The 15,042-nt window shown below is 39.5% G+C and overlaps 1 protein-coding gene across 4 annotated transcripts in view; it reads right to left on the bottom strand.

Annotated features, from left to right (window-relative positions):
• Positions 1 to 1,260: 1,260 nt before the first annotated feature.
• ARB2A (ARB2 cotranscriptional regulator A) overlaps positions 1,261 to 15,042 on the bottom strand; it is a 382,974-nt gene continuing 369,192 nt past the window's right edge. For all 4 annotated transcript variants that reach the window (XM_070571447.1, XM_070571446.1, XM_070571436.1 and 1 more), the window contains one exon: positions 1,261 to 1,555. In XM_070571447.1, coding sequence (XP_070427548.1) covers positions 1,413 to 1,555 — 143 coding nt within the window. In that variant the 3' untranslated portion in view covers positions 1,261 to 1,412. The remainder of the gene's footprint in view (positions 1,556 to 15,042) is intronic.

The following is a 15,042-nucleotide window of genomic DNA, read 5'->3' as shown; positions in this document are numbered from 1 at the left end:
ATATTGTTGCACACACTTTAAAAAAGAATGAAAAAATCAGATCCCCATGTATTAGAAACAGAATCTTCACTAGGTAATTAAATTCTTCAAGTAATTAAAAATTGATAGTTAAGATTTAATATTTGAATTTAAAAGTCAGCAAAATCTTAACTTATTTTACCTCTTCTATTTCACAGTGTTGGCCAGATCTCAGCTGGATTAAAATACAGAACTGTTGAAACCGTAGGGCAAAACCCTAGAGAGAACGTGGACTACTGAAAATTACACCGCTGGACAGAGAGGAGAAAATCCTCTACATCACGTCTTTCTCCTGCTGCTGCAACAGAAAACTAAAAGCAACATTTAAGCCCCACTTAGCCTTTCAGAAGGAAAAGGCTCAAGGGTACACAGCTTCATTTTCCTGATGACAATAAAAAATTCCATCCCTAAAAAGATCTAACTCCAGGAAAGCTCAGACTAGATCATTCTAGTTAGGATTAACCACAACAAACTTTCTCCACATCAAGATTTAAAAAGCAAAACTTAAGTATGCTATTTAAATTACAATGCCACTCAATACACATTATATATTTAAAAGTAAAATCAATACTAATGATAAAGTTGGAAATTCCATTGAAAATAAGACCTTTCACAAATACACTTAAAAGGTTTGCTCATTATTATGTTTTGGTTTAAACAATCTCTTCTGAAATTAGAGACGTGTAAAAATCTCATTTTCAACTGGCAAGGATTTTCAGCGGTAATGTGGATTCGGTACTTTATAGATTTTTATGCAAACTTTTTCTTCTGGTCTCGAAACGAAAATAGATCGTTAGAGAACAATTTGCACTCCCAAAACTACATAGTACATCATGGCACTCATGTTCTGAATTTAAATTTGGCTTTTGGAGGGGTGGGGGCTTCCTTAAAAAAAAAGGGGGGCATAAGACGCCCTCAGGGAAAAGCTCACTTAAAATGGAAGTTTGAAGTCTAGAATAAAAGTTTGCTTCTGTTTGGAGAAAAAACTGGACACAATGAAGGGGGGACGGGGGACGGCGGGGTGGGGGGCGGCGGCAGCGCGGCGGCGGGCGGTAGGACCGCGCAGACGCCGCTCGGCCGGCCGCGCCGCGCGGGCTCCGTGGGGGCAGCGGGAGGAGCGGGCGGCGGCCGGGCGCTGGGGGCCTCGCGCTGCGGCGGCGGCGGCGGCGCGGGGCCGGGCTCCGCCGCGGGCCGCACGGCCAGGGCAGCCCTATTGCTTTGACAGTTGCACTCATCTAGAAATAATGCAAAACGCTATTTAGATGTATATATCACGACCCTGTGCTCTGCGAAGAAGACAATCTAATGAGCGGCTGGGAGCCGGCTCGCCGACAGCAGGCCGGCAGGGCCCGCGCGGGGCAGCTCCCGGCGCCCGCCGCCGCCGCCGCCGCCGCCTACAGCTCCTCGGGCTTCAGTCGGTGCGAGCGCCGCGTCCCCGCCAGCCGCAGGGAGCTGGTCTTGGCCTCCGAGGCTTCGGTAAAGAATCTGAAAATAGACGGCAAGCTCTTCCAGGACGTTAGCTCGTGACGGTCGGTGCCTGCAAAAGACACAGATTCCGTTACGACGGGGCCCGCTCGCGGCCCGCGCCGGTGGGACGACCCCCGCCAGGCCGCCCGAGCCCAGGCCGCGCCCTCCGCCCCGCCCCGCCACACCTGGACTGCGGGCTCGCTCGCCCGGGCTCGGCGCGAGGCCCGCGGCCGCCAGCTCCACGTCCCCGCAGGCGGCGCCCGGGGCGGCGATCGGCCCTCTCCGCCTCCCATCGGAGCCCCGGTTCGGCCCCGACGCGAGGGCGCAGCCGGGACCTCCCCCGCGGGTCGCCCGAGGCGCAGCCCCTGCGGGCCAATGGAGGCGCGCGGCGGGAAGGGCCCCTCCCTCCCGCCCGGGCGCGGCGCGCCGACTCCCGCTCCTGCGCCCGCCCCGCGCACCCACGCTTCTTTCCCTCCCAGGAAAAGAAACAAATCGGATCTTTCTTGCCTCTCCCGGAAGCTGTGCTGTTAGATACGACTGCCTCAGCGAGGTCACTGCGACCAAATTATACGGGAAGCTTAATCAAGGACCCGATTCAGAAGAGACTATGCTAGAAGCGTCCTAGCAGGCACCCCTTTTTTTTTTTTTTTTTTTTTTTTACAGATTTTAGGCGAGAGTTTTAGAAAAGCTAACAAAAATGATTCAAAGCAGTGACTACTAAAGAGCCTCTAGGCCTCCTATTTTGTCAGGAGGAATTCAACTTAGAAAATGCAGGTTTAGTTGTCAATTTACGGGTTATTTTATTTTACAGCTTCTTTCTATGGCTTCAATTTAATAGTAATGTACAATATTTTTCAAATCAAATCTACCCTCAGTTTAACCTAGGCAAAAAACAACAGTGAGGTAGACAATAAGAACAGACGAGGACATTAATCTGATTCTGATTCCTTGTGATAGCTTATATCATTTTACCAGTAGCTTCATAACTGAACACTTTTTTAATTGAAAAATAAAAATAATACGAAGACTGTCCCAAAGAAATAATGAGTGAATAGATTTGAAACAGTTGCAATCTCTTCCTAGATCACTCAATTATGCAGAGAGATACTGCCTGGAAGTCTCTGGATTGGGGGCCTCTGTCTGATAGTTGAACATTGTTAATGATAATTCTTTAGTCTGTAATAGTAGGTCATTGCTATGGTTACTCTACAATGGTGCAACACTTTGCTTTCCCCTTCAGCTATTCGCTGAGACCTGGTAACCACATTTGTTGCCTAGCAACAGTTTTGTGACAGTATCACAATCTGGGAGTTACAATAATAAGGATGCTATGGCTGCAGTCGGCCAGAGAGCAGAAAGCTACAGTCTGTGCATGTGACTTAACTGTGGGAGCCGGCCCTACTAGGGAACCCCTCTCTTTATAGGTGTCCTCACAAGGATGCCCTCTATCTTCTCTGCAGATTGGCCTTCTGAACCTGCATTTGGAACTAAGATCCAGTATTGAAGTCATATCCTTGAGAAATATCCCCCAACACTACCGTATTCAGACTACAAAATGAGGCCATTTCTCTATTTGCTTACTCATTTTGGGCAAAATTCAATGTTATAAAGTGGGGGAGAGAGATGAGTGTAGGTCTATCCTGGCACTAAAGTACCTACCTGACTGGATTTTGACAATCTTAATAGAATTCTTGGGGAAAAAAATTACATATATGCCTGCCTGCATCAATAGGTGTGTACATTTTCAAAAGTTCCTTAAAATATATGTAACATCCAGATATTTACTATTGTAAGTTTCATTGATTTTTTTTTCAGATGGCAATCTTAAAGAATTCTTTTGAATTCAAAGGCATTTATATTCTCCAAACTTGAAAGCAGTTCTGGGTATGCTCAGACATACCTACTTTAAGTAATATTTTGTGGGTATATCTAGAAGGGGGTGCAGTGTCTGGATAGGTCTATGAAATGCCTGTCCCTATTGTGCTTGCAATTCTAGTTTCATTTCAATAACTATAACTGCACTTATAATGATAAAATATTTTAAAATCAATTGTATTTCTTCTTTTTGAAAGACTATTCTCAGATGCATAATACATGGAAATACCGATCCCCAAACACAATAAGAAAAAAAAAAAGGTGTTAATTGTCTCTTGTCCCTCTCATTTCCCATGCTTCCAGGCTCATTTGGCATTTCCTCCATAGTGATCACACTTACAGGTACTAGTGTTACCAAGGCTATGATCAGTGTGTCGGCTTTCTCAGAGAACTCTTCTCATAATCCCTCCCGTCCCTTGAAAACCAATTCAATCTATGAATCTAGAGGGACCTACAGAGTCAATGGTCTGAAGCAATTTTAACTCTTTTATTTTTTTTCCCGGTGTCAGTCTTTCTAAAGGATGAGCAAATTTCCCTGGTGATAAAATCACTACAAAGGCTTTTTAGTTTTAGCTGATGATGACTCTCTGCTTGATTAGTCCTGGGCTGAAAAGACCAAAGTCCCTGAGATAACCGAGTACCTGCACTGGCTCTCAACAATTTAAGAGTATAAATAATGAGAATTTGTGTTCCGTCAGAGGAAGGGGAAATTGCTAGGAGTCAAGGTAATAAGCAAGGTGGATCAGAAGCTGAATTACGGAGGATGGGGGGGAGGGAAGAATTCGCCAGAAACTAAGGAGTGGTGACATGAATATTTTATACAAAAATGGTTATCTTTTCTAAATTTTTGAAAGAAAATCTTTAATAATTTAAAAATAGCCCTTGGAAGTTAGGTAATTGCATGTCCATCTGGAGTTGCATATACACATTTCAAGAACATGTTTGGAGACCATTTCTGAAAATTCGGGGACAAAGTTCAGTGAAAATATTTACAAATTAATATGAATATCTACCCAGAGCAATGCTCAGAGAACAGCAACTTTTGAGAGCAGCTTTCTAGTACTTAAAAAAGACACTACTTTAGGGGAAATTATTCCATCAGGAGAGAAACACTAGGCCCTTACATTATCTATACATAAAAGGGTATAAAAGGGGAAAGTTTAGGCCAATCAAAAAAGCAGCCATTTATTAATAAGCTGTAAGATGTGTAGGTAACATGGAAACTAGTCCATTTAGCACCAGCTGTGCAATTTGAAGGAGATAAACAGGGCTTTATAGTCACGGCCTGGCCTTTCCTCTACTACAACTTTACCCCTTTCAAAAGCTCCTCTTTTTAGGGACTGTGAACTTCTCTCCACTTTTCCAACCCCCATTGTCCCGATCTAGAGAAGTTCAGTGGAATACACTGAATTAAGAATTTTCCCACATTAAGTACATGCCATGTTCTCAGGGAATGTCTTTTGTACCCTTTTGGATTGGCAGGGTCGTTCCTACTGGAGAATTCACCTTTCGGGTGAATTCAGTTCCCTAATCCATAAAATCAGTTCAGTCTCAGAATACAATGTACAGCATCTCGGTGCTTCATTACCAAAAATGCTTTGCTCAGTCTCACTCACTTGTTCTTAATGGGCATAGTAGTGGCTTCTGGGGCATTCTGGAAATTTCTAGGGATATTTCTGGTGGTCAAGATGATTGGAAGGAGCTGTGGCATTTAGTGGGAGAAGGCCAGGGATGGTGGACATCCTGCAATTTGCAGGGCAGTACAGCCCGGTGAAGAATTGTTGTGCATCCCACATGGTTTTCAAATGTTCTACCAGCTATTCATGTAGTTGAGAAACCAGTTTATAATTATATGGGCTTAGAATTTTCTCAAAGTACTTTTGGCATGATTTTTAATATACATGGAATTTTCCAAGAATCCAACTGCCATGTAAACTGCAGGGCTGTGTACTTTATGTTGTTCAGAATATTACCAAGGGTGGTTTACATGTGAGAAAATCTCATCACTGATGGCATCACTATCCACGGTACTTGAGTTGCCCATAAGCACACCTGCATCAGCCTGCATTTGCAGCTGTCGACTTCATCGTGACTCTGCACAGGACCAAGTATGTGACTATGAGGTCTTCTCATGTAGACTCTCCCACCCCCCAGCACTTTAGATATTGATATGCATATTATTTTTATTATGAGTTCCTTTTCCTTTATTCCTTCTATATGTTAACTAGGGTATTACAATAATTTAGCAATCTTATAAGTAGGTAGGTTAGGTTATCTCTAGAATTTATTTCAGGAGAGTAAAAGACTGCATAATATTTGTTATAACAGGCAGTATTTAGATGATCAAGGGTCAGCTTAAATAAAAATGAATAGTTAATTCTTTTTTTATTACATTAGAGATTAATTTTCCCTATAATCTGAACCCTATTGTAGCTATCTCGTTTATCCTTATACAGAGTAGAAAATGTGTTTTATTTCTCTTACTGTTCCTTCCACAAATACTGTTTGTCAAGGATGTTATTCACTGTGAAATGACCAAAAGGCAGGGGACAGGGGATATTCCAATTAAAATACTACACTGAATATTTATCCTTTCCTATCACTTGTTTTAAAAAATGAACTGTAGTAAATTTCAAAGCAGTAAAGACAGCACAAATGGTCAAAAGGATTAGAAACTTTAAGTCTGAAGGATGAGCCCATAAATCATATAAGAAAGATCAGATTGCTAAAATGTGTCATTTGTTTTCCCAAAAGACTATATAAATAAAGAAAAAGTGTCTTGTAATGGAACTGAGAGAGAGGGAGGCTACATTTATGTAATAACATTTAGAAATTAAACCAAAAATGGTTGGAAATGGCACTGAGAGCAGAATGCTCGAAGAATGGGATAAGAGAGAAGAAAACATGGCCTTATCTTCTGTCTTGTCTAGTCCCCTTACTTCTTCCTGTGATGACTTCAATCCAAGTGTTTCTTACAAGTCTGTCTGGTCCACACTCTTCTTCACTTGATCTTAGTGCTTAGAAATTTTTCTTTTTGGGCAAAAACTATGCCAAAATATGCTACTGAGTTAGCAGCCAAAATCCTGATGTTTCCTTTGGCAGATGTAGACTGCTCTGAAGCCGTACCTCATTTTATGCAGTAGATGTCTTAAAAAGTTATATGTAAATACAATTTCTGTAAATAGAATGTTTTTAAAGGAAGAAGTGGGTAATTTACTCCTTCACTGAATCTTTTAATAAAGTGAGGAATTCTCTGGGAAAGCAAATAATCATTCTTCAAATGATATTACACACACAGACACACACACACACACATAGCAGATTTGCCAGACATGAGGTGTACTGGTATAATATGATGGACAGTCTGAGTAAGTTCTCACCAAAGATATAATTTAGAAGAATTTCTTGGTCAATCATTCACTATTTTAATTGTTAGTTACCTTATTTCCATAGTCCTAGACCAAAAGGTTATGGAATAATTTCAACAATCTATGCAACATTTACATTTTAGGGTCTGGTTTAGAATAGGGAATATAACTGTTCACAAAGTCACCTTTGAATAGGAAATATTTTTTAAATCTTTGTTTCAGGGGGAAAAATTAGCAAGTGCCCTTACCCTCTCACTGACACTCCCCCCACCCCCTGGCAACAAAAGAATTCATTTTAAAAGCAAAAGGCAATGAATAAATTTTATAAGTTTCCTATGATAAAGGGGGAAAGAAAAAAAAACTTAGGAAGATATGAAACACATTAATATTAACAGGATAACATGTCTATGATACTTTCAAAATGACAAGCCTTGATTTTAAAAATTGATCTTTAACAAGAAAAAGAAATATGGGCAATTAGGAAGTAATGAAGACCCTGTCAATAAGCTATGTTGATAATAACAGGTAAGGGAATTCTCGAGAAAATCTAATATATAAAAATCAGGAGGTCTGTAATATGCATTACTGAGTCCCAGTGGGATTAACTAATGAACTTATGAGCTCACCAGCAGTTATTTTTAGAAAGTTATAAAGAATTAGAGAAATACAAGAGCACTGAAAAATAATGTGCCTTCTAAAAAGAAATAAAATATAACTACCAAAATTCGTTTTAAAATGAATTCTAGAGCTTCTAAAGAGAACATCATTAAAAAAAAAATACAAACTTAGCAATATTTGGACAGAGAAGGGCTCCTAATGGAGACTCTGAGTTAGAAGGCACAAGTTTGAGACTCAGCCACAGTGGGGGCAGCCAGTGGAGTCAGGTGGGGTGTTCCTTGAGACTGTGGAAGGGAAATGCCAAGTGCAGCTCCCCGAATGTCTGCACTGTCTTGCTACATTACTTGTGTAAGGTATAGGCGAGTCTCATCTCTTTGCTAACACTGTGGCAACCCTGTTAAAGCTGAGATTGTGTTGAGACCCTAAAGGCAAGTCATCATGCTTGTCCAGAAGATAAGAGACAGGCTGAAACAAAGACTTATGATCAGTGCTAGAAATTTTGGGTCATTTGCAGCTTCTGGGGCAGCCCGTCCTTTCCTCAAGCTTTTTCTCTCTCTCTTATCTCTGGAAGGGGAAATGGGGGGCAGCAGGTAGGCCGTGGGGCAGCTTAAGACCCAGGGAGACAACTCTGAGAAGTAAACATTCTTAGGCAGAGTAGACAGCGTGCAGTAGCTGTGGTCTCTGACATTGCACCTGGCAGACTTCTCTAATCAACCTTCTCCTAACCAACAAACAATGGGAGCGTTTTTATTGCTTCAATCGTCTATCAAACTCAGACGGCTGGTGTAGATGTGCTTTCTGTGGTTTGAATTCTTGTCTCACATACTACTCTTACTGTTGCCGTAAAGCCTGGCCTCCAGGCATATTGTTTCCCTTTAAAAGTTGAGCCTAGGTGTGGGCAAAAGCTCCCTTTTTCCAATTTCCTTTTGTCATTTTCAAAAGTAACTTTATCAAAGGATTGTAAGAGCACAGAGCACTAAAGAAGGGAATACAAAGAATCACAAAATAGTTATTTCCATAAGTACAGGTTTCTGATCCTCTTATTTCCAACACTCAGCAGAGAGCTTTACCGGGCTCCTATTCTAAAACAACACTCTGTCTGAGAAAGCTGGTACAACTTAATGGGTATCTTGTCCCAGCTTCTCTGTTTCTAGCTCGGTAACTACGGCTTATGGCTGCCAGTGTGTTTATGTGTGTGTGTGTGTGTGTGTGTGTGTGTGTGTGTGTAAGAGGGGGAAGGAGAGAGACAGATTGAGAAAGACTGCAAGAGAGGGAGGGAGGGGTGAGATAGAGAATGAATTGCAAAATACTTTCCTTATTTCAAAACCAAACCAAACCAAACCATTTACTAGTTCAAATATCTGAGTCTTCTGTCGTCCTCCTCTCTCAATTGTGGATTCTACTCTAAAGGATATATTTTGTGGCAGATCGTTTTTCCAGAGGTCCTGTGATTGATTAACTTATACATTCATACAAGTATTTGTGGTATGCCAGGCACTATTTCTTGGGGCTGGGGATGCAGTGGTGACTAAGATATATAAAGGCTCCACTCCTGTAGCATACATGCTGGTGAGGAAAGGACATGATAATTTCAGAGAGTCGAAGTAGTACGAAGAAAACACAATAGGGGGATGTGAAGAGAATGAGGTGGAGAAGGTGGGGTGAGGAGAAGTGGTCATCAATTTAGATTGGGTGGAGAAGACTTCTGACCTGAGACCTGAACGGCAAGAAGGAGCCAGATGGAGCTCTGGGGGCAGAGTGCTGCAGGTAGAGTTCTGGAGAACAAGAGAGGGGCTCAGAGTAGGAAAGAACTCATCACTGTGGAGGAACTAAAAAGCTGGAGTGACTGCAGCATGGTGGCTGAGGGGTAAAGTGGTAGCAGGTGATTCGGAGGTGGGCAGCCTCCAAGCCAGGTGAGGTCTCACAGGCCACCATGAAAGGTCTGAATTCTATTCCAAGTGCAATGGAAGAGCTGTTTACAGAGTTTCAAGCAGAGGAGAAATATCATCTGACTTGCATTTTAAAAGAATACACTGGTTGGTCTGTGGTGAATGGCAAGTGGATTATGGCGAGTTAGAATGATGGATTTAACACTTCCTGTTGGCATTTACCAACTCCTCTCACCTCTAGAGCATTCTCTGGGGCTCATTCTCCTACACACATCAGGGTATAAAATCTACTTACGACTAGTTCACATAAATAAATTAAGGATACAGTAATAGTAATAGGCAGTAAGAGTTGAAAGAAAGTCCAATAAAATATTTCAAAGTAGTGAATAAAAAAATGGAATTGAATTACAAACATCATTTTCCTAACAATTCCACTCTTGTTACATATGCCAATACCTCTGGTTTCTCAGCCCTTAGAAGGACTGTTGCATGTGGTGTGAAGATACGGGGATGGGGAATATGCTGTCGGAGCATTCCATTTCTGAAAGCAGTCCAGAGGTACTTACTCTCTGGTGAGCTTACTCTCCAGACAGGCTTTTCCACTGAGTTCTCCATCTCTACGAATGGATACAACATTCTCGCAGCTGCGCCAGCTCAGAGCCTCTCAGTCATCTTTGATTTTTCTCCTCCCTTGTTTGCTGCCTCCTGATTCAATTACCAAATCCTGACAATTACACCTCAGCAAAGTTTTTCCACTCTTTCTTCCTTTCCATTCCCCCGTTATCACTCTAGATTTAATAACCTATCATTTAGAATCCAGACACTTCCCCCTAACTCATTTAATTGCCTTCAGTCTCTCCTCCTCCGTCTTGTGCCCTGCTACCAGAAGAAAAGTTCTAAAGTAACTTTGTGTTACATACCTCTTCCTCTGCTCAAAAATATCCAATGGCTTCCCATAATCTATCAAACTAAGCAGAAATTCCTTAACTTGTTTTAAAGCCCTCCATTCTAGAAAGCCCTAGCCTTCTTTTCTGGGTTTATTCCTCAACTCTTCTTCTATAAGTATCCCCTATCCTCCCAGGTCCAGGTCAATTGACATATCTTAAACTGTTTCAAAACCTGAGAGACTAGGATCTGTGATTCTGGTGATTCTGAAGTCCAGCCAGAGAAGAAATTACCATTGTCCAGTTTTTGAATGCAGGGGTCAAACTTTACTCATCTTGAAAAAAGACATAAATATACCTTATGTTGAAGTATATGCTAGCTTTTAGAGTTAAATTCCTCTAAAACTGGACTATAATGACAGTTGGATACTCTATAACTAAAGCTGGAGGAGGCAGAGTGCTTTTCTTGCCCTCTCCATCAAACTAATGAGGTAGACTCAGGTGACCCACAGTCCATTACCAACTAGTTGATAAGCACTGACAAATACTCAAAGTATCCTCCAGATCTCTTTAACTAAAGTGCTGTGCTTATCTAGTAAATACAATTTACTAACATCAAAAGAAGTTTAGGAAAGTGTCAGAACTGAGAACTCTCAAAGAGTCAAACTTCAACTGTTCAAGAGCTTGTATTCCCAAGACAGAGTTGGCTTGGTCCAAATTTAGCTGCAGACAGAAACACATCAAATATCAAATAGTAAACACGTGGAAAGGAACCCAGATAAAATTTTGTGCAAGAGTTTCATTTCACAGGAGAGAAATCTAAAGTTCAGAGAGGTTGTGAGAGGCCAAAGTTACACAGAGATTTTGCTGTAATACAGTTATATTTACAAATTGGCTAAGCACTGAAATAGACAAAATTTTCAGAAGATGTGTGTCTAATTGCTTTAAGATCTAGTTCAATATTTACTTCCTCTAATAAGCCTTCTTTGATTAACCTTACCCCATACCAACTACTCCTTTATTCATGTTTCATTATTTTGTATATATTGTACACTATATTATCATATACTTTCTTTGCTTAACGAGTGACTTTGTGTATGAAAAATACCTTGTTTATCTCCAAATCCTCTCAGGATAATGTCTCAAAACTTATTATCCCAGAAGTCACAGTTGAGGCTTAAGAGACGTTTATTGTATAAATAACTGTTTGGAACAGATTTCACTGGAAACTCATGCTTATTAAATGTTATTAAAAATAACAAAACATAGAATCATAGAAATTTTCTATGGTTTTTGCACTATTTTGATAATGATTCCCATTTTGAAATTAAGGAAATGGAGGCAAACAGAAGATTGTGGCAGTAAAAACTTGTGAATTTACAAAGCAAAGTGCTACTGGTATTCTGAATGCATAGGTGAATCATCACACAAGCTTTTGTATCCACAGCATCATTTTGTTTTGCTTTGTCAGACTTTCAATAGCACAGATCTTTGCTTTGCAGCCAATAGAAGGAGGAAGGCACTGGAGAAAGAAGGAGGTGGTAAAGTAGTGATTATATATATTATCCCAGGCACTTAATGATTAGGAATTGTACTAAAGCATATAGGCCAATTTGGGGAGAACCGATATTACAATACTGAGTCTTCCAAGCAATAAACATGATATATTTTGCCATTTATTTAGATCATCTTTAATGCTTCTTAATGAAGTTTTATCATTTTCTCCATAGAGGTTATGTACTTCGTTTATTAGATTCCTTCATTCGTTAATTCACTTATTTATAATTACACTTCTTATTTTAAGATAATTGTAGATTCATACACAATTATAAGAAATAACACAGAGTGATCCTGTGTCCCGCTTATAATTTTCCCTAACAGTAACACTTTGTAAAACGGTAGTACAATCTGATAACCAGGGTACTGACAATGCTATTGTTAAGATACAGAACATTTCCATCACCACAAAGATCACTATGTTGCCCTTTTATAGCCACACTCACCTCCCTTCCAACCCCTCCTTAACCCTGGCAACCACTAATCTCTTCTCCATTTCTATAATTTTGTCATTTCAAGAACGTTATATAAATGGAATAATACAGGATATAACATTTTGGGATTGGCTTTTTCATTCAGCTTAATTTTCTGGAGATTTATCCAGGTTGTTGTGTGTGTCAATAGTTTGTTCCTTTTTATTGCTGAGTAGTATTCCATGGTATGGATGTACCACAGTTTGTTTAACCATTCCCCTGTTGAAGGACATCTGAATTGTTTCTAGTTTTTTGGCTATTATGAGTAAAGCTGCTATAAACATTCATGCACAAATTTTTGTGTGAAATAATCTTCATTTTTCTGGGATAAATGTCTAAGACTGCAATTGCTGGGCTGTGTATTAGTTGCATGTTTAGTTTCTCAAGAAACTGCCAGGATGTTTTCCAGCATCATTGCACCATTTTACATTCCTTCAAGCAATGTGTGAGTGATCTGGTTTCTCTGTATCTTTGCCAAGAATGTATTTATTGAGTAGACTGATTTTCCCACTTTATTCTTCTTTTCCAAAATTGTTTTAGGTATTCTAGTTCCTTTGCCTTTCCATATAGATTTTAGAATAATCTTGTCTAGATCTACAAAAAAGGACTGACCTTACCCAAAAAGGTATCAGTTTGACCTCTGGGGGATCTAGAGATTAAAGTCAGCCATGCGGGTGGTCAACCATGTTGATGTAACTGAATCGCAATAAAAACTCTGGACACCAAAGCTTGGGTGAGCTTCCCTGGTTTGTAATACTCCATGTGTATTTTCACACATCATTGCTGGGAGAAGACAGCACTGTCCATGACCTGATTGGAAGATGAAAACTAGAAACTCATACTTAGAACTTTCCTGGCCTCTGCCCTATGTGTCTCTTCCTTGGCTGATTTTAATCTGTACCCTTTTGCTGTACTAGGCTGTGACCGTGAATATAACTGATTTCAGTGAGTTCTGTGAGTCCTTCTGGCAAGTGATCAAACTTGAAGGTGTCTTAGGAACCCATGTGAAGTTGGTATCAGAAGTGAGGGTGGTCTTGGGGACTCTAGAAGTTTACATCTACAGAAGAATCTTGCTTGGATTTTGACAGGAATTATGTAAACCTGTATATCAATTTGGAGAGAACTGACATCATTACTATGTTGTGTGATTGAATCTACAAACATGACATGTCTCCTAGCTTTATTCTTTTAGTATTGCCTATTTGTTGATGTTATTATACTTATTTTTGGTATATAGAAATGTAATTGATTTTTGTATAATGATTTTGTATACAGCAACCTTGTTAAAATATCCTTTTCATTCTAAAAATTTATCTATACATTTTGAATTTTCTACAATCATATCATATGTGAATAATTTCAGTTTTGTTTTTTCTTTTCTATTTCTTATAGCTTTTATTTTTTCCAGTCACAAGCTTAAGAAAATGTTAAACTATAAACAAAATAGCCTCAAATGTAGTCATACCATTAACTAATAAGATGAATAAAATATCACAGAAAACAAATTATGAATAACATAAAACTAGCATAAAATTACCACATTTTCTATTTTGATTGATTTCTTGATGACACACTTAAAAACACCTAGCTCTGTCAGGTAATGCCATCTAGTTGCTGCCTGCTGGTCATGAAAGCTCCGTCACCTTACAACAGACACTGACAGCTTCTGGAGTGTCAGCTATGCTCCTAACACTGTGATTTCTTTTCATCCTAGTTAAGGTAATGTAGAAATGGACTATTTCTGCTACATTCAGCCTCCAAGTGTAGAGTTACCTTCATGCTGTCCAGTACTACTTCGTAAATTTCATTCCCAGTTCTCTCCTCCAAAGCATTTCCTCTCTGAACATCCTTTTTTTAAAAAAAAAAATCTCATAATGCAACTGCCTTCTACATGGCAAGAATCCTTAAAGGATCCTGAATTTATTTACATAACACCATTAATACATATAGAATAACATTAAGATAAAAATGCATTGATTTTAAATTAAATACATATATTCACAAATACGTCATGTAATGCAGTAAATTCCTACTATTGACTACTTTAGAAATTGACATGAGAACACCTTGGATAGGACTGATTACTTCAATACCAGATCATATTTCAGAGTATCAAGATGGAGAAAATTCATGAGCACTTAAATTAACATTAAGTTCTACTAAGAACTGATTTATGATAAACACTGAACAGAACCAGATATGGCTAAACAAGTACCAGAAAGGGTTATGAAAATTGTTTACAATTAAATCCTTGCTGTATCTATACCGAGCTTCATCCTAAAAAGACACTTCAAAACTCGAATTCGGCTTTCCATACAGGCTTTTCTGCAACTGTCCAGAAGACCTACAGGCTGGAATCTTTCATTATTGCTGAAGGAATTAAATTTTCTCCCCTGGAATTAAATTTACTTCTGGGTTGGTGAATATTTGCAGTCCTGGAGTTGGAGATATTGTAATGGATGTAAAGCATATTTTACACGTGTTACAAAATTTGGCAAGTACATATTATTCCCACTTCTTTCCTTTGTATGTTAGCTCTAAGCAACATTTTAAATCTAATTATAGGGCCATAAAGGTTCTTTTTTCCCAAGTATTTTAAAATCAGGGTCAGAATTATTACTTGGATCTTGTTAAAGTAGCAATAGATGGGAATTATTTCCCAAAGAATCTCAAATACATCCTTTGGGCATCACTGTAGATGGATGGCATCTATTATTTTATTTCTATTTCACAGGGAAAATTTAAAAATACTGATGAGAAAGCCTATGAATCCACTTACAAGGTTAACTAAGGTGGAGGATTAATCTGCACAGTGAAAAAGGAAGATGTTGGTTACTGAAAATAAGATGTCATCAGTTGGTCAGATTTCAGTGCTGCTGGGCCAACAATTTAT

This window comes from Equus przewalskii, chromosome 13 (genome assembly GCF_037783145.1).
Source record: "Equus przewalskii isolate Varuska chromosome 13, EquPr2, whole genome shotgun sequence".
In the NCBI taxonomy this organism is placed as follows: Eukaryota; Metazoa; Chordata; class Mammalia; order Perissodactyla; family Equidae; genus Equus; species Equus przewalskii.
This window is presented reverse-complemented; position numbering and strand designations above follow the sequence as displayed.